General features: G+C 41.6%; 1 protein-coding gene across 1 annotated transcript in view; it reads right to left on the bottom strand.

Moving 5' to 3' along the window:
* Positions 1-21,065, bottom strand: part of PRDM6 (PR/SET domain 6) — a 216,243-nt gene that overhangs the window by 12,497 nt on the left and 182,681 nt on the right. The window contains exon 6 of the mRNA XM_063960104.1: positions 3,832-4,008. Within this exon, the coding sequence (XP_063816174.1) occupies positions 3,832-4,008 (177 nt within the window). The remainder of the gene's footprint in view (positions 1-3,831; positions 4,009-21,065) is intronic.

The following is a 21,065-nucleotide window of genomic DNA, read 5'->3' as shown; positions in this document are numbered from 1 at the left end:
AATCCTGTTGCTTGATAACCAGGTTTGTCTATATATAAGGTAACAGGACAAATCATCATGCTCACTATTTTGTGGCAGCTCCAATCTTTCCACCTTAAGTTTGTGGCACAGGGACGCTTTGCTTGCATAGTTATTTCAGCAACATCGATCCGATCGCCCTTATTCTGTTTTTGCATGGGTAACGTCAGTGCAAGTTTTCAATGCACGGAGTACTCATATGCTCAATAAATACTGGGTATTGTTTGGTACCTAACCCCATGCACACACTCTAGTACCACTGTTTCGGCCAACCAATCAACCAGTTGTCTGTGCATGATGTTCAGCCAGGAAGAAGAGATTATTACATAGGTCAGCACGGGTGAGAAACAGCTGAACTCCTCAATGTCTCTACAAAGTCTAAAGGCCACTACTCACTACTTATTCTTCTAGATCTATCTGCTGCATTTGACACTGTAGACCACTCTCTTCTCATACAGACACTACAATCCCTAGGTCTTAAAGACACAGCCCTTTCTTGGTTCCTATCGTACCTATCTAATCGCTCCTTCAGTGTACGCTTCTCTGAATCTACCTCCTCTTCGCTACCTCTTTCAGTTGGAGTACCGCAAGGCTCAGTCTTGGGTCCTCTGCTTTTCTCTATCTATACCTCATCTCTTGGTAAACTAATCAGCTCTTTTGTTTTTCAGTATCATCTGTACGCAGATGATACTCAAATCTACCTATCCTCCCCTGACTTATCCCTATCTGTACTGGACCGTGTCACTGAATGCCTTTCTGCCATCTCATCCTGGATGACATCTCGCCACCTCAAACTTAATATTTCAAAGACAGAGTTAATTATATTTCCACCGACCAATAGTAGGTACCAACCTGATATCTCTATCACTGTTGAAAACTCGACTATCTACCCTACCCCACAAGCTCGCTGCCTAGGTGTCATCCTTGACTCTGATCTGTCCTTTGTTCCCCACATTCAATCTGTCTCAAGATCATGTTACATGCATCTAAAAAACATATCCAAAATACGACCATACCTTACACAAGACACTGCTAAAACTCTAATCCACGCTCTCATTATCTCCCGCATTGATTATTGCAATAGTCTCCTAACTGGTCTTCCCAAAACGAGACTCTCACCACTACAATCCATTCTGAATGCAGCGGAGAGGCTTATTTTCCTCGCTAGACGTTCATCGTCTGCAGATCCACTCTGTCAGTCCCTCCATTGGTTACCTGTACTCTACCGCATTCAATATAAAATACTTTTACTCACACACAAGGCCATTAACCAAACTACACCAACGTACATCACTTCGCTTATCACAAAATATCTCCCAACCCGACCTCTTCGCTCTTCACAAGACCTGCGTCTCTCATCCACACTCATTACTCGCTCCCACTCACGACTGCAGGACTTTCATCGGGCTGCACCCACTCTGTGGAATGCCCTACCACGCACAATAAGACTCTCCTCTAGTCTCCAAACCTTCAAGCGTTCCCTCAAAACTCACCTCTTTAGGCAAGCGTATCAAATTCCTGAACCACCCACATAACTTTCATAAACCTTCCTATCAAATTACATCCACTCTGTACAGTCCACACATATCCTCACATGTCTTCTCATTCTATGCAATAGATAGCACCTTTCCTTGTGTACATATGCCTATTTCCCAATAGATTGTAAGCTTGCAAGCAGGGCCTTCCTACCTCTATGACTGTTATCACCCAGTTTGTTATTGTTATTTCAAATTGTAAAGCGCAACGGAATTTGCTGCGCTATATAAGAAACTGTTAATAAATAAATAATAAATAAAATGCAGTTGTCTTAATGTTTTGTTAGTTTTCAACACCAATAATTTCCTTTTCATTGTGTGCTAAACCCTTATTACTCTTCATCTCAGCCATCATATAGCACGAGTCACACTAACAAACTCCAACCTTAAACTTTTATTTCAATCATAGATTTTAACATAAATTTCTGGTATGCAAGCAATAAGTCAGCATGTAAGCCCCAAAATAATACATTTTATAATCACATTTGCCCAGCAAAAGTGGTTCTAAGTCAACTGTTATTTTGGATGGGTAATAATACAGAATTAATTAAAATATATTTCATATTTAGCACAAAGTGTACACAAATGATGAAAGAGAAAAGAATAATTGAGTCAACAGGGTAACAGATATATAACACCTTAAAATTACAATAAATCTATTTTGACCTCAGAACCTCTTCAATTAATTACTAAAATCTATTTACACAGCCGTCAGAGGAAATCAATGACATATCTGCCAGGATTTTAGCATTGCTTTTTCCATTTATCCTAACAACAAACCCCTAATGGGGACTATTTATCACAGCCTCTAATCTGTAAACACGGGAACTAGGAGTGTTCTGAAAGATGTTAAGCCCATTGGTCAAGCTGTACTTTTACTTTACTGCTGGAGACCGTATAACTCCTGTTATATCCTTTCACATTATGAAGTGCAGTAGCCTTGGATGTGCTCTTGGGGCGGTTGAACCTTATAACTTTTAATTGATGTGACAATATTGTTATGGATTTTTCTTGTTAGCAGTCCCTGCCTTTTCTCTTGAGAGCTGTGTGGTAGTGGGTACAAAGTCACATTTTGATCCAACTAACCGACATGTGCATGCAACAGCCTCTCCTCCAACTTGCACACAAATGAAAAGAAAAAAGTAAATAAAATCAACATAAAACCATATGTATACTGTCCCAGGAACTGTCCTGCCCTAGGAATATGTGTAGTTACCTATTTGGTAAATACAGTACTGTTTATGTATGCCTCCTAACATACTGGGGCTGGAAGAAGAACAGTCTGCGAGTGCCCCAAAAGGGGTGTGGCCCCTTGGTATAGGGCATGGCTTCACTTTAAGAGACATGGCCTCACATCATGCCCCATTTCCTTAATCCCCGAGAAATGCTGGGCTGCCTGCAGCCCTACCCCTCCTTCTATTCACCAGCGGTGGGATAGTGGGTCAGTGCCCAAAACTGGGACGGTTGAAGGGTATGGACTTACCACCCCACAGCATGGAGGTCTTCAATTTAGTTTCAGACCAGGGTCCTATCAGTTTGTAGTATGTACAGTATGTTCTCTGAATCTCCACAACTATTGTGTAGGTTTCCAACCACAGTTCAAAAACATAACCTGGCAGGTTAATTTTTACAAGCACAGAGAATACTGAGCTAATAGTGTGGAGTTATGCAGGGCCAGGTTACCAATGGGACAGATGGGACTATAGCCCGAAACAAGCATGATGAAAAGCCGTGCCATTTGACCACATGGTCGGCCATAAATCATAACTATTAAAATTGTATTTGTATTAAGTGGTGACACCAGGGTCGATGACACAGCCTCGGGCTCATGTGGTCCTTAATATAGCTTTGGTGTTATATCTGTATTGTTGGATATGGGAGAGATGTACTAAGCCTTGGAAAGAGGTAAAGTGTAGAGAGATAAAATACCAGACGATCAGCTTCTAGCTGCCGTGTAACAGACTGTGCTTGAAAAATGACAGTTGGGAGCTGATTGGTTGGTACTTTATATCCGTCCTCTTTATCTGTCTCCAAGGTTTGGTACATCTACCCCTTACTGCACATGGCCATTCAGAGAGTGCTCAAAAATGATCTTCATGTTAACATATGGGACTAACAAATAAAGTATGTAATGGCGATTTGTGTAACTCTGGAACCATCAGAGTTAAATGCTGCTACAAATTGAGCATAGCATTATAGCCAAAGTATTATTGAAAAAGCTTCTGGTCGTTTATGATTTTAGTAAATTGCCATTTCTCTTGTTATACAATTTACTTACTTAAAAGGTTTTTCCCCTGTGTGTGTCCGGATGTGGTTGTTTAATGTGGTTGCACCAGCAAAAGCTCTACCACAATAGCCACACTTGAAGGGTCTGTCGCTGGAGTGGGTGACTACATGGTTTCTTAGTTCTGATGGTTGGGAGAAGGACTGAGAGCAATGTCCACACTGGTAAGGCCTAAAAGAGACAGATTACACAATTGAGCTGTTTCTACACGAACTTGCATATAATACAGAACAACAGTTAATTTTAATGTAACTTACACAATGCAGTTGTCTTTATTTGTATCTGTTTGATAGAAGCATTTTGCAGTCTAATTAATACGTTATTAAGACAACTTCTGACCAAGATATGGAATCCTGTTGTATCTTGCATCCAATTTATTCTCTGTATGCTAGCAAATGGAACTTCCAAAACGTTTATGCTTCTTTACAAAGGAAACCCCTAACTGCCATTGCCAGCAATGTCACTCGCCCTGGTTGTCCAATAAAAACATACATCATCATTGTTTGAATAAGAAAAATCAGACTACATGAGTAAAAATTCCTAAACCAGACTGGAGCCCAGAATATTTTTCAATCATTAGTGTGTTTCAGAATCTATTACTAACTAATAGCTACTAGTCATATTACAGTTGCTGTAGGGTAGTTGGCAATACATTACTCTAAACAATAAAGTACGGAAATATAGATTATTTCTGCTGATACACAGAGCCCTATGTATCTCAAGATGCATCGTCATTATATCACCCTGTCGCAGACCTCCTAACAGCCGTCTATCCGTATTTCTGCAGTTTTGTCCAAATGACTGCATTAGACTACCACTTCCTTTTCCTGTCCTACCTCTCCAGTCACAGGGCAGTGGCAGCTCTAGAGGTGGGGCTGCAGCACAGTCCAAACTTCAAATAGGGGAGCCACACCCACTGCCAGTGAGTCCCGGACGGTGATGTTTGGCAGCCTATGGGGCCACTGACAGGGAGTCATATGTGTCAGATACATGCACTGGCAGGTAACTCACTTTGCATCAGACCCATTGTGTTTTGGCTTGAATGGTTGTATAAAACGTAAGCCTTTAGGCAACTAAAGCCCATTAGTAAGATTAAAATAATAATAATAATAATAATAATAATAATATCATCGCTACCTATATCGAATATTGCATATGATGTCCAATTATTTTATTGTTGCATTTCAACAAAAAAAGCCAGAAAACAATTACATGATAACCCCATGTTATTTATTTGTTTGCAATCAATTGTGTAGCAATGTAAGGGACTATTAACATTTATGACCTGTAGTTATCTAGTTTAAGGCAACCCGAGAGAGAGCACCGTGACTGCAAATAAAACTCCAGATTGTTGTTGTTTCTTAATCTGTAGCTGTTATTCTACTTGATTAATGAGATAAAGTTTAACAATTATTCTCATGAGATGTATGAAACTAAGCTTTGTCCCATATTGACATTTTCTTAGAAGACACATCATGAACAAAGTATAATAGCCAACCCCAGAAGCTAAAGATTCAATAATAGAACACAAATATAAATAACTAACAATGTAATGTGGCAGTAATACATGTAGCAGCTATAACAAGTTTATGCTACTTCACTGCAGTATGTAGTGCACCATAATGTATAACATATTCTACACATGGAAATGTCTCTGCATAATTGCAACTATTGACAGTCCAGCCACCCAATGGGCTTACTGATCCAACAATTTGGTAAATGTTCGGCACAAACAAATTGTGCATACACACTTACCAATCCGCCACCTGACATTCCTGCCCACAGGAACCGGTAGTGATGTCATTGTCAGTGGTTCCTGTGGCCAACATATTGGTCGATCGGCGGGTTGCAAGATATATATTGGCATCGTGTTGGGTATGTTAGACTGGTGTTCGGGATCCCAGCAGTCAGCTTACCAGGTAGGCTGACCGCCGGGATCCCACCTGCTGGTCTCGTAACTACATCACATTGGCATCTGCCATGCTGCACAGATGATGTGATATATCTGTGTATGTTATTCACAGACATGTTGGTTGTACAAGCCAATGCACATAGCGATATATAGTTCGTTGGCGGTATGAGCCACAAATGGCATAGTGTGTACCCAGTCCAGATACTGAGAAAGTCCACTGCACACGTCACTATGGTTTCTAGCCATATTCAGGAATTTACAGTAGCACAGGGCAGAATGTACTATGGATCGCATCCACAATGCAATACATCCTGCCACTTATTGGGTAAATACCGGCGTTAAGAACACTGGTATGTACCTACAAATGTGATTAGAATCACAAAGGACAGTTCTCTCAATAAGACCTATCCCTTGTGATCACTAAACTTCCAGGTTTAAGACCCAGGAGTTCTTCTGCACATGCGCCGTGGGGGCTGCTGGGGAGAATCCGATTGGTATGCTAGCACGCTGTCTGCCAAATTGTGGGGCACAGTCATAGAAAAGAATGGTGCTACAATAGTATATACAATACCCAGAGTTAGTTGAGAATGCCTATATATACACTATGATGGCCTTAGGTAAAAATGCACTTAATCCTGGAGAAGTTTGTAAAATGGGATGAAAAAAAACCTCAAGATAAATAATTAGAATTGCATTAACTAATAAGTGTGTGTGTGTGTGGGTGTGTGTCTGTTCTGTAAAGTCTGTTCTGCGGATTCCCGGAATATAAAACCTAGTATCAGTGATGGAGACATCTAGTCATTAAGTGCCACCAACAGATTAAGCTTCAATCACATTCTTTTTTACAAAAGTTTACTAGGACTTTCTTTTTCAGCCTCAGTAATGTTCCACCAGATTTCAATCATTTAGTTATTTACTCTTCAATCATTTTATTTGTTCAGCCGCTAAAATACTTATTCTGTATTAAAGCATTTTATTAATTGCACGGTCTTGAAGATTCCCCAGGGCTCATGGTAATTCCAAACTACTATGGGTCACCTAGTTGATTAAAAGTCTTTAGCTACTAGCCAAAACTTGAGTCATTTCTCATTTAAGAGTCTGTAATGTGTATCTTCTGGTCTTAAACCTATTAAGGTAATGTTCTCATGTTAATAAATAGAACATGTTGCTAATATTGAGCAGATTCCCAGCTTATGGCCCCTGTTAATAATTGCATTTAGGTGCCCACAATGGAAAATAACTTAGCTGCACACAGAGATAAAAAGGTGGTGCTGGCAACAGCACAAGGGTTTGGCGCCAAGAATGAACTTTCCATCTGGTTAAACTTCGGTGTTCACTACAAGACTTCTTAAAATTATTTTTTAGTTGTAAAAAAAATGTAACTATTTCCTAACAATGTGTTAATTAAATACTGTTAAATTATTATTATTTTAAATATATGTAATGAATAAAGAAAGAATAAGAAAGAAAGATTATGGCAATACTAGCATTTTGGACCATTATTCGCCAGGCCACTAGCTATTGTAATCATAATTGCACATTTCTTTTCCACTTCCATCTCCCTTTATTCCTGTCATCTTCTGCCCCCCCCCCCCAACCCCCCCAATTCCCATCTTCTACTATCTATCCTATTCCCATATTTTATTGGCTTGCCCTATTCCTGTCTTCTCTCATTTCCCTCTAAACCTGTCTTCTCACATCTCCCCCTGTTCACATCTTCTCGCAGCTCCTGCATGTATCTGGAGGGTACATGGCAATGACTGGGTGCTGTCCTGCAGCCTGAGAGAGCTTCCCTTAGCAAATATGGCAGTTGCAGGGCAATAGTGTGGACAGACGCAATGTAGGGAGAGCGGTCATCCCTCCTGCTGAAAAACTGTAATAAAACACATTAAAGTGATGGCTGTGTCCTTCCCAGCACAGTGGATTATATGGGCAGTGCTGCTATCTGTTAGGTCACTGCCGCCTCCCATCCATCCAAGTGTTAGGTTATAATACCCAACGCTTTTGATCATATTTATGCACAATATTTTAAAGGGCAACTCTTTTTACCGAGCATTGCCCATTTAAATATCAATAATAAACCCAACATTTTGTAAAGAGGCCACTCTGTTTTCTTTTCATCGTACGGCAATGCTCTGGAATGACACAGGGGGCATGAGGCTGGAGTGACACAGGAGGCTTGAGGCTGGAGGTGACACGACATTAGGCTGGAAGTGACATTAGGAACATGAGGCTGGAAATGAGAGAGAGGACATGAGGCTTGAAGTGGGCGTATGGGGCTTGAAGCAACACAGGGGGCATGAGAGTGCAAAAGGTACATTTCACCTTGGGCTCCATTTGGTCTAGAACCAGCACTACTAAGCTAGATTTTACTCTTAATGCTTTGTGTCTGGCTGAGCTGCAAATATTGTTTTTGACTGATTCACGTGGAAAAGCAGTAGCCACAGATTTGCTAGCAGCTGTGTAGGTGGCTGCAGATTATGGTTTAGGTGAAGCACCTGTCTGAATAGGGCAGCCACTGACCCTCAACCATTGATATGTATGAAAGGCCTTCCATCTCTGCAGTGGTCACAGGAACCTGGATTGAATCCTCCACCATGAAACATTGAGGAACCTATTTTTTCATCTGTTCTCTCCCTCCTTTCAAAAGCTATGTCACTGTTCCAGGGATAGGGGAGGGCCTGTTACAGAAGTAGGTTCAGAGGTAACATATCTGCAAGAAGTCAGGACTCTATCTCTTCCTACCTTGGTTAGAGTTTTGGCTTTTTGCTGACACTCATTCCTGCCTATCTTTTGTAGAACTCCGTCCCTTCCTCCTCTAAATGCTCCTACTTGGCAGGTGCAGACTGTATAGCTTCTTCTGTATAGCTCCTTCTCACCACCTACCTTAGAGTTGTGGGCTGTCAATCTTCTACAAGGTTCTTCCCCTCTAACCTGGCAGCGGCAGACTATTTTCTGTGTATCTCCTCCTCTTAATTCTCCTACCTGAAAGGTGCTGCAGTCTCGTAGTCATTGCTGTGCAGAGAGAATGGGGGTCTCTGGCTGCTGGGTTCTGATTATGAAGTCCATTCACCATCAGCGGCAGCAGCACCATCTATGTGTTTTCTGATGCTGCCTGTCCCTGCTTAGAACCTACTCTCTATCAGTCCATCACAGAAAACTGGGACTATGAGATACAGCCTGGATTTTACTATGTGCCCGGTCCTGCCTGGGAATATGTCGCTGGCCCTGCTCAGAGCCCATTTTCCATCAGTCCATCGTAGACAGTCGGAACTCTGAGGTATAGCCTGGGTAGATCAGTCACAGTGCCAAAATTCATTTTGTGAATTTATGCTTTGGTTTGATTTCAAATTGATCTAAATGGATGGAAATCGACCTTTAGTAAATATACCAGTGGTTCCCAAACTTTTTTGAATCATGGCACCCTAAAGCTTCAGAATTTTTTTCACAGCACCCCTGGGGCAAAAGTTTCTCATTGAGAAAATTAGAATGAAATATGAAATTAAGTAAATTGTGTTTATATGTCATCCTAAGGTTCAATTGTATGGTGAGGGACAAGATTTGCTTCTGTTTGCCCATATAGTTTATGCTTAGCCGCAGTGGAAGCTCCAGAGGTGAGGCTGCAGCACAGTCTAAAATTCAAATAGGGAACCACATCAACTGCCAGTAAGTTCCAGCCGGTGATGTCTGGCAGTGTTTAGAGTGGCTGTTTAAATTTTGGACTGTGCTGCAGCCCCACCTCTGGAGCTGCTACTACTTAGCAGCCACCAGCACTGGTTTTGTCTTTTACAGTATATTGACCATAAATAATTTGAGTTTGTCCTGGACCACCAATCCAAGGCACCCCTGCAAGTTCCCCGAGGCACCCAGTTTGAAAACACTGAAATATACCCTTCTGGCAGACAGTGAGAACTTGAGGAGAGAGATAGAGGGGGTTTCCTGCAGATCTCACTGGACATGCTGTAAGAAATTATATAATAGACTAGCTGTATACCCGTGCTTCGCTATGGAATTTCAAGTATAATCACAAAGATTTTATTGTACGGGAATCTGTAGTCTCTGGACGGGATGTATTAAAATACATTACCGCCCCTCGCCGCCCACCGCAGCATTGTAAATCGCATATGTACTAACATATGCAATTAACATCTCAATGCGGCAACAGAGACCCCCACGATACCTATCATAAGGTTGCGCGGGGGTCTCCGTCACCTCCATGGGATCTCGCACCTCCCAGACACCGGCAAACAGGCAGACTTGAGTCACGAGCTCCTCCTCCCTGCAGCCTGAAGGACCTCCGGCTGTGTTGCTAAGGGGAGGAGTAGTGTGGGTTCCGGGACCAGGGCTGCCTGCACACAGGTATGCCGGGGGGAGGGGGGTCGGCGTGAGCAGCATGAAGGCGGCGGGATGCGACGGCTGGTGGTAAGAAGCCCATAGGCTTCTACAGGGTATTAGCATGCATAAAACTGGGAATTGATGCAAGGGACGAGAGTGTTATAATCCCATTATTTAAATCACTTGTGAGGCCACATCTCGAATACTGTGCACAATTTTGGGCACCATACTACTAAAAGGATATCCTCAAACTAGAAAAGGTTCAGAGACATGCGACCAAATTGATTTAGGAGATGGAGACGCTAGAATACGAGGAAAGGCTTGCTAATCTAGGCATGTTTACACTGGAAAAGAGGAGATTAAGAGGGGTCATGATTAACATTTACAAACCTATAAGGGGGAAATACACAGATCTTGCAGGGGATTTGTTTTTGGTAAGGTCAGCACAGAGGACGCGTGGACATGCGCTTAGGTTAGAGGAGAGGAGATATCGCACACAGTGACGTAATGGTTTCTTCTTTTTTAGGACAACATGTATTTGGAATTCCCTGCCTGAGAGAGTAGTAATGGTGAACTCGGTCATTACTTTAAGAATGGGCTAGATAAATTCCTAATGGATAAGGATATACAGGGTTATAGTGGGTAGCTCACGCACTATAGGAAAAAAAGAGGAATAAACATAATGGCCAACATTCACAACAGATAAAATTGTCCTAAAAATAATACCGTGTAGGAGACCATTAATAGGTTGAACTCGATGGACAAATTATATTTTTTCAACCTCAGAAACTATGTAACTATGTTACCATGCTATCGTCATCATAAGATGGCGATACCCTTGGCTGCGAAAACCCGGCGGCTGGGTCTTAGTACATATGAAAATGTGGTAAAACCCACGAAAACTGAATTTTTACCGCATTTTCCCTTTCGTACATCTTGCCCTCTGTGTCTTATTTTCTGGACAATGGGATATACTTAAAGTTAACTGGTTAGTTTATTACAGAAGATCAGCAATTAGACTTACAACAGGACATGCTCTGCCCACCGCTAGCAATCTTTGTCAGGCCACACCTACAGACGGGCCTTCCCCAGATTGATGCTGTCAAAAGGCTGGTGCTTAGGAGAATAATCCATCTCCTTCCCTGCCCTGTCCCGCCTCTGATGCTGTCCTGCTCAGTGCTGTAAATGCTGAGATGACAGGCCAAGCTCTGCCCGCTGTATGTTAAATATGTAAGGTTTGCAGGGATAGGCTGACTCTATTCCAAAGGGCCCTATGTCACCTTGCTTAGCTTCTCGCTCACCTTAGGGCTCCTCCTTTGAGGTAAAAAGGTAAAGATATTCGCACAAAACTTAAAGTCACTGGGAGGGTTGTTGGTACCCTTTTCACAGCAGATAAGCAGTTCTGACTATCAAGCTTTCATTTAATGCATTTAGGAGTCAAAATATCTATCTCTCCTTTCCTCCTTTTGCTCTCTGAGAGGTTTGGCAATGTTTAGTTCAAGTGACAGGTTAACCTCTGATAATTGGCTGGAACCTCTCCTGGCTGGAAATAGGTTGGTTAAGTACTTATATCTGAAATATATATATATATATATATATATATATATATATATATATATATATACTGAAGGAAGCGGCACTCAGAGTCTTTTTAAACGTGCAAATGAAGCAATCAAGCTTTAATGTGTCATCAATGTTTCGGGGTTTCCCCCTTCATCAGGATAACTCACATACAAAATGAAAACCAATAAATACATTACCATCACCAATCAGAATATTCAGAAATTCCCGCCAGCATCCCGGGACTCCGCGGCCACACCCCCGTCATAGCAAATGGCGAAAACTAAAGTGACGCAGCCCGCCCCAGTCAGCGCCGGGAGATCACCATGGGAACGCAGCACCTCTCTCAACACAGGACGTTAGCAAGCGTAACCAAGGCTGCCCACAGTGTAAATAAACACACTGACAGGCACTTGCACACAATATAGTAACACTAATCCAAGAAATACACAGAAACATCAAACAAATGTACGTGTACCGCCTACAATGGGAAGCGGTGCCTCCACCCCAAATAAACCATACACTGACAAATAAAACACCTATTACAACAACATAAACATATGTTGTAATAGGTGTTTTATTTGTCAGTGTATGGTTTATGTGAGTTATCCTGATGAAGGGGGAAACCCCGAAACGTTGATGACACATTAAAGTTTGATTGCTTCATTTGCACGTTTAAGAAGACTCTGAGTGCCGCTTCCTTCAGTTTGTTGCATACGTGGGGGCGCTGACCCCTATAAGAGGGCACCGGAGCAAATATTCTTCCTTATCCTGGGAGTGCCGGATCCTTTGCATGGATATATATATATATATATATATATATAAAAGGCAAATACTAACTGACTCATCACAAAATCTCCTGAACCATAAGGCTGGACTGCCTTCCAAGTGGAGGGCTGCTAGACATCCATTATTCAAATAGGGGACCCATACCCAGCAATATTTGACAGTGTTTAGGGGTGGCAATTGATGTGGTTCTCTTATTTGAATCAAGGACTGCTCTGCAACTGCCACTGGCAAGGAAGTCCAGGAACAGAGCACTGAGTCCTCCCCCCTCCACGACTTGGTATCAACGGCACAATGCAATCTATATAGCCCCGACTTGGTGGACTGTCTTAACTCTCTTCTGTGAGGAGGGAATTCCCAATAATCATTTCACCCCTTTGTGGGTGGAATTTTGAAAAACCCCTTCTTAGTGGGTGCCTACATCACAAAAGCAAGCTACTGTCCAAATGTCAAGTTCCTAGGCCTTATGGTTCATGAGATTTTGTGATGAGTTAGTGGTATTTGCCATATATATATATATATATATATATATATATATATATATGCCATATTCCATGATAATGTAGCCATCATTGGCAATAGTCAGTTTCAGATTATGGATGTATTGAATTGCCTTTTACCTGATAAAATATAGCTCCCAAAGAAATAGAAAAATGTTAACACTGGAGCCACAATGATTATAAGTTGGAGCATATACAATTTCTTCAGAAGCAATCTTAGAGAGACATTACATTATCCTGTAAAGTGATCAACCAGTACAGAGCATGCTGTTTCTCTACAACACACCGTATAGTATGCGGTCAGCATACCGATGGATGGGATTCCAGCTGTCACAATATCAACTCGGATTCCACCATGGGCACCATACTGCCTACCGTGAGGTAGGTGATTCACCCCCTGTGGGTATCCACGACACCCATAGAGGGAGAATAGAACCTGTGTCGAGCAAAGCTCGCCACCGAGCCCACAACGTGGCAAGTGCAGTGAGCCCGCAAGGGGCTTAGTTGATCTCGGTCCCCTGCCGGCATTCTAATGACCGGGATCCCAACGTCGGTATATTGACCACCGGGATTACATACTGATCCCCACCTTATATAGATCTAGAATCAGATGAAGGGGGACAATGACTGTACTTACAAAACAATACAATTGCATTAGAGAGCAATCCCTTGTTAAATTAAAATACCATTGTCCAATCTGCCACCTACTGACAATACTTTAACACTCGAAGAACCCACTATGTATTATTATCTAGTCTATATTGCCCTATTAAATAGCTAAAGAAAGTACAATATTAAGCCAGAGTTCATTGCTATAGTGTTTGCTTAACAGAGAATAAAAAACACTGGAACTCATGGAATAATATAGTTTAAAGGTTTAAAAAGCATACTAATTAAGTTTAACTAAGTGCTAATGTGTACATATGTTAGAAAAGTTTGCTAAAGGTTAAGAATAATGAATGGTCAAATAAGTGAAATCACTGTTGTCTTAATTTGTACAACACATTGCCATGTAATACGTCTCAACTTCCATTACACAGGTCCTGTGGATACTTTACAAAAGAAACCAAGCGTATAATAAGAGGCATTATAAATTAACCTGTTTGACCTTGCTGTCAAGTATGAACACAGCTTTAATCATTCCAAGCTTACAGGCTGCTCAACAGAGTCCACCTGAAACTTTAATGTTCCATTCCAGCATGCCCTCATGTATACTCCAATACAGAAAGTGACGTGAGCCTATTGGTTGTAAGCTCTGATTGCCAATTGTGTGGGGTTAAAAATACATGTATGAATTTGTATGTGCAATTGAATTGTGGAAATATTGCACTTAACAAGAATCTTGCTTTGACTTTATTGAACAAATTCTCCTCCTACACTAAATCAGTCGGTTTATATAGCTTATAGCTTTTTTATGGTTTAGTACAATACTTTACATTTTGTTTACCACTTATAATTGTCAAGTATTTTATGTGAGGAGATAAAAGGCCCAAGTGAAAGCAGACCATGGAATGCCATGGGCTTCTATCGTCGTGGAGGAAAGGGGGGGGGGGGGGGGGGCTCTACAAAGAGAAAAACATGTTTTTTCTATGGACTGGGTCAGTCTGGGTCATAATGATGAACACCTACTTAATTCTCACCTAAATACTCAACTCTCATGTGTTTATCAATTCTTTATACTTGCACATTGCAAACACTGTAATATCTGAGAATCTTGTCCCACTTATGTGTGTTATGTTATATGCTATTTATATTATATAACAATGTGCCCTGTCCTGGGAAGAACCTGGCTTTTACGTTGCATTCACCAGCTTGTGTCTACCCTCTAAGGAATTTGGTGACGCCCATTTGTAATAAGAAGGAAGAGGCGGAGGCATGTGACAGTATGCTTGTGAGCAAAGAATATGTAAGGAGGGCTTTGCAAGGCATGGAGACGAAAAGGAATGCCCCTGAATGGAGAAGATATTAGTGGAGTGGGTATAGCTTGATTGTCCTTTAACAATGTGCTCTTAACTGTAAGTCCTCATGGGAAAGACCCTCTCTTCCGTTGAACTCTCCAAGCACCACCCATGACAGCAACATGGCCGCAACTAGGGGGGAGCTAGGGGGGCATGTGACCCAGGCGCTGGATCAGAGGGGCGCTAGGACAGTCACTTTAAGTAAATGGCTGAAACTACAGAAAAGAGTGCTATTTCTCAGGAATGATATTTCTCTTATTGTGTTTACAGAGGGTCTACTTTGCAACTCAGCAAACATGATATGATGGGGTACTACAGGGTTTGCTAAGATGCTTTGATCTACCAGTTCAGCCGTGGACACATCATTCGATCATTCCAAGAATCCCTGGAAACTATTTAAAAATGTTGGCAACTATTGTATTTAGGAAAGTAGATCACACTTTCCATCAGTATTGATTGTGATTCTCCATAAAATTGCTGTCTCTGTAAACATACAGACTAAGCAGCCGTTAGTCAATTTTAGTTATAGGATTTTACATCCAGCCTAGGAAGATATTTTTTGCCCATTCTGCAGTTTAACTCTGAGGTCCCACGGTTTTCTTTCTTTAATCTTTATTGAAGAGAAAAAATGCTTCTCAAATATTTTCTCCCATATTATGTTACTCTATGGGGAATCGTGTTCCCTCACATCTGAGTAATGCATTCAGCACACACAATTAGCTTCTAACAGTAGTTGTTTTAATGCGTGCATAAATCTCTTATTGAAATTCTGTCAAATAAGCCTTTTTTGGGAGGTTATGGAACTGTTTTGTGCAGTAGAGAAAGATTAGTCATTGGAAGAATCATAAGGTGTTATGTACATTCAGCATGATTATACAAAAGTTATTCTGTTTACCTATGGTCAGTCATAAACGCAGAGCCACCAACCAAAGACTCGCAGCTTATTATAAAATTAATACATGATCCCTTCTTTTCAACAGTCACATCCAATATTTGAAATCATTTATATTAGTGTGGATATCAAAGACACTTGGTGGCCTTGTATAAATAAAAAGATAATAGTAACAATATAGGGGGTCATTTCGAGTTGATCGCTAGTTGCCGTTGTTCGCAGCACAGCGATCAGGGTAAAAATCTGCTTTTCTGCGCATGCGTATACACCGCAATGCGCACGCGTGACGTATGGGTACAAAGACCTTTGTGGTTTTGCACAGGTTCTAGCGAAGCTTTCAGTCGCACGGCACAACGCAGGAAGATTGACATGAAGTGGGCATTTCTGGGTGTCAACCGACCGTTTTTAGGGAGTGCTTAGAAAAACGCAGGCGTGTCGGGGAAAACGCAGGCATGGCTGGGCGAACGCTGGGCGGGTGTGTGACGTCAAAAGCGATCCCACCATCGTTAGAATCAACGCACATGAAGAGTAACTACAGGGCTGGTCTTGTTTTGCACAAAATGATTTTGCAGGCGCTCTGTTGTACAAGCATTCGCACTTCTGCAAAGCGAAAATACACTCACCGGTGGGCGGCGGCAATGCGTTTGCGCGGCTGCTAAAAACTGCTAGCGAGTGATCAACTCTGAATGACCCCCATAGTACTTTAATGAATTTATGTACATAAGGCAGTCTGTATGTGTTTGGACGGTGTTATTAATAAATACCAAGCCGCATTTACCATGTATAACACAAATACAGAAGCAAACAGAAAACAAAAGTACTAATTAAGTGCGTTGCCTTCTCTAATCTGTCTTTTTCAATCTGCAAATATGATATAAATAATGAGAATAGATTGCAGCAGCCACAATAATATGTTCGGAATCCTGTACTACAGAAACAGGATTATGCACTGTGCAGTTGTCAGTACTCCACTGGTAGGAAGCATCATGTCAATGACATCTGACAATGCTGCTGTAATATATGTTGTTCCAAATGACTGTATACATATTGAGGACTACAGAATATCAATTATGGTTACAGAATCTGATCACAGGAGAAGACTGGCACAAAAATCAGAAATATTCTATTCCCACTTCAATGTCTGTTTCTCAGAGCTCTCTGTATACACAGTGGGGGTGACTCAAATGTGATTGTACCAAGGAAGCATTGTTGCTGCTGCTGCCTTGGTACATATATAATACAGCAGGAGAAGCCACTGGGCGTCACATCTCCATTTTGGGAAACAGAGGCCATCCCGCCTTCTCCCTGTCCCAAATGGCTGCAGACTGTCAATCAAGTGACTCCCTGATTTGACACCGCCCAGTACCCAGACTTCATTGATTATTCAGTGGCCTTCCATATAAAATAATCTAGCAGACTGTATTATTTGAAACACACTGAAAACTCCTCTGATCAATCAAGCTGCCATTTCTCTTCACATTCTTAACTCATGTCCTCTTTCTCCCTCATCTCTCCCCAGCTCACCTCCCCAAGACTGTAAGGCGACAACCCAGTAATATTTGATTCTCCAGCATAAATCTCAACATTTGGGGGAAGGTTTGGCTAAATTATTCTCAAGTGTGTGATTTGCACATTAATCAGGCTTACATAACACCCTTTTCAGAACTTAAGCTGTGACATCACTCACTGCTGCGTCACAGTTTCTGTAAAGTGCTTGGTGCATTCAGAGAATGGAGAGTTACAGGAATTGTCTCGTATTTTGTGTTGTGTGAAACACTGACATTTGTTAGCCCTAGAATAGGCCTGGGAGCACTATGGTCCTTTGTTTGCCCAGTGTCATTTCTGCTGACAAACAGGTTCAGTATGATTTGCCGATGGATGGGATGCCGGCTGTCAGTATACCGACAGCGGCATCCTGTCCATCAGAATCCCGACAGACCCCCAATAATCCCCTTAACCCTCACCTTTTCCCTATCCCAACCCTAACCTTCCCTTGTGGGTGCCTAACCCTAACCCTCCCCGCTTGGTGCCTAATACTGACCCCCGCTTCCCTGCTGCCTAACCCTAACCCTCCCCACTTGATGCCTAACACTAACCTCCCCTTCTAAGTGCCTAAACCTAACCCTCCCTCCCCGGTCCCTAACCTTCCTGGCCATGCTCCCTAACCCTAACCCCCCCTACTCCTGCCTGAACCTAACCTCCTCCCCTCTCGCGGCAGGACGCCAGTGTGTCCCGCTGTGAAGACAAATCGGAATGCTGGCTGTCCGTAATGTGACGCATTGCATCCTACTTCGGGATCCCGGCATCAGTATATTGACTGCCAGGATCCCATCCATTGAGAAGCTAACTGCTTCCCTGACAAATACCTAATTTCCAGCTAGTGACAATGTAAAATACCCAACGCTTCTTCTATTCCCCTAATTGTTTTACTATAACCTGAAGGAGGAAATGAGCAATAAATGGACACCATTATGTTAATGGGGATTTATTTAAGGGTTATTAAAAATGGATATAAGCCAGTGATTCACAGTGGTAAGTCATCGCATCTCAGACTAGTGTCAATATGCACATTTCCATTTATATTAAAACATCTACTTTTTTTTTTTTATGTGTCTCTCATAAAATGTCTCTTGTTCAATCTTGGTTTTTATAGTATAATGCCATATATAAGGTTTGCTGTAACCCATGGAATTTGGATTATTATTTTTTTCTACATATTTTACTTATCTGAAGTTAACATTTACTTTTTGCTGGAATAAATGCAAACAAGACAAAAAAATTTGATTAAATTAATTAGATTTTTTTCCTCCTCTTGCCAGCTATCAGAATTGTCAGATAAACGAGCTTTGATGCATAAATAATGACTGTATTATATCCACTGTGCCACTGGCCAAAGTACCAGAAATTCTAATTCACTTGTTCAGCTAAATTTCATCTACAGTTCACAGCCATAAAATTCCGTATTGACAAACGTTCAAACCAACTTTGACTCTAAGGTATCTGGTCAACATTTTTCTTCTGTATGGATATTAGTTTATTGAATAAATGGCATCTGTTTTCCTCCACATCACTGCTAGAGCAGGTATATCTTTTTGACAGCTTCACACGATTTATAGCTTTGCATGCTCTGAAGAAAAATTGTGCTAAGCAAAAAATTCCAATTCATTGCCTCTTAGTACTTAATTAAGTTCCTACACGCTGTACACCGCAGGTGAACCCGGCAATGACTGTCACATAAGCACAGAGATGCAAGACATTCTCTCTCTGGGAGACATAAAGGCATTTATAGAATCTTGACCTGATGTTTTCTACCTATGACGGTCATTAATCTAATCCTGCATGATGGGAAACATGAGAAAACAAAGCATAAATCTTTTAATAGAGACACATACTGTTTTAAAGTCACTGCACCTTTAAAATGGTATCTCCAGCACACTCTTATGCGGTATAGGAACACAGCTGTTGGTCATATACAGTAGGAGGAACATTGATCTTTATGTATAACTAAAGATCATAATAGTGTTTTTCATGACACATTATAAAAAGCATTTTTCCAATTGTTTTTGAGTTAAAGGTCACAGCAAGTAAAGGAGAGGAAATACCCCCTTTTGTTGCAGGGGCACAGTGGATGTAACTTCCGACACACAAAATGAGTGAGGCACAGCTTAAAACCTTCTTTGGAGACTTCACATCCCAGTTTGCACTAAAACATCTAGATTTCCATCAAAGTGAAATGGTTTGAAGAGCAAGATGGTGACATTTGCAGAAGAGCCCAAGTTTGTATTGGCTGATAGGAGACGGTTTGTACACTTGAAGGTGGAGACTCCTTCAGCTTAGACTAGCACCCCTCCCACCTGCCTTTGGGTGTTTTAAATTAGTACAGGATACTTACATTTGCAGACTACATATTGGAATAGGCACTATGGATGTAAGTCCTTGATAAATGTATATTATATGTCAGTATTAGGAATAGGTTTGGGGTATGGGGTCCCCTGGGCTAATTTGAGGCATCACAATTGTAGCACTTAATCTAATACTTTTTAGCAACAAAACTGCTTTCCACTAATATAACACTTGCAATTTACTACTTCTCATCTATGTAACACAATTAGCACTGAACTGCTACTACTTATTAATGTAACACCTTATAACACTTAGGGGTCTACTCATGAAGCAGTGAAAAGAGAGAAGTGAGCCAGTGGAGAATTGCCCATGGCAACCAATCAGCATTGAAGTAACATTTAGAATTTGCATACTATACAATTATACAGAGCAGCTGATTGTTTGCCATGGGCAAATTCTCCACTGGTTCACCTCTCCACTCTTTTCACTGCTTCATGAAAGACCCCTTAAACTGCTACTGTGGGCAGTTTGGTTTTGCTGGCCAGGGGGTCATATGCTCTGGACTTGAACCTTAGGAATGTCAACTAGGGATGCAAAGTAGAGTTGTTGGCAGGGACACAGCTCAGGAGACACTGCCTAGTACCAAAGCCAGATTTACATACAATATATGAGCCAAAAGGTTCAGGTGGCCATTATACACAGGTGCAGCAGTATATACTGCTTGAACTTTGTTGAGATGTGTGGAAAAGATAGCCAGGTGAGGCATTGCCTTGCCTGCCATAGACTTTTTACTCCAGAGATTTGGCTACAAAAATTATTAGAATAATACAGAGAGGATATTTCTAATATATTCTTTGTATTTTTCATATACTTTATATAGTCAAAACTGTACCTTATATGTAAGTATAACAAGAAAGGCTCTGCCTCGCCCCACCACACATCACTAGTTGGCCATTGACCATTGGTGTTTACAAACCATCAATGGTTAAATGCCAATATTAAATAGCGGAACAGGGCCCCCCAATGCTTTTTCCCCTTAGTTGGTGCCGGGACACAGAGCCTAGCTTTGACCTCTGATGTACCCACAAAGTTCTGCCCCCCTGTTTCTGATTGGCTCACAGGCCAGTGAGAGAAAAAGCAATTATGAGTATCAGTGGGTGAAACCATCAATGGTCCTCCATTGCATAGTCTGCTACCATCATTTGCAATTTCACCATCAATGGTGAGCACACCGATGGCCATCCCTAAAGCAAAGCAACTCCACCCCTTTTCCCCTTCCCTCGGCTTGATGCTAACATAGTCGGCCATGCCCTCACTCGAGGACTGGGTCTGTCTGATGTCTCAGCTGCCCTGTGTGGTGGAGGCAGGTGTCTCAACAGTGTGTGACATTAAAGATAGAAAGTAGGCAACTCTGGAAAAGCTGTGCATCTGTGAAACAGAGG

This window comes from Pseudophryne corroboree, chromosome 1 (assembly GCF_028390025.1).
Source record: "Pseudophryne corroboree isolate aPseCor3 chromosome 1, aPseCor3.hap2, whole genome shotgun sequence".
NCBI classification, from domain to species: Eukaryota; Metazoa; Chordata; class Amphibia; order Anura; family Myobatrachidae; genus Pseudophryne; species Pseudophryne corroboree.
The sequence above is the reverse complement of the archived record's forward strand: the minus strand, read 5'-3'. Positions and strand labels throughout refer to the sequence as shown.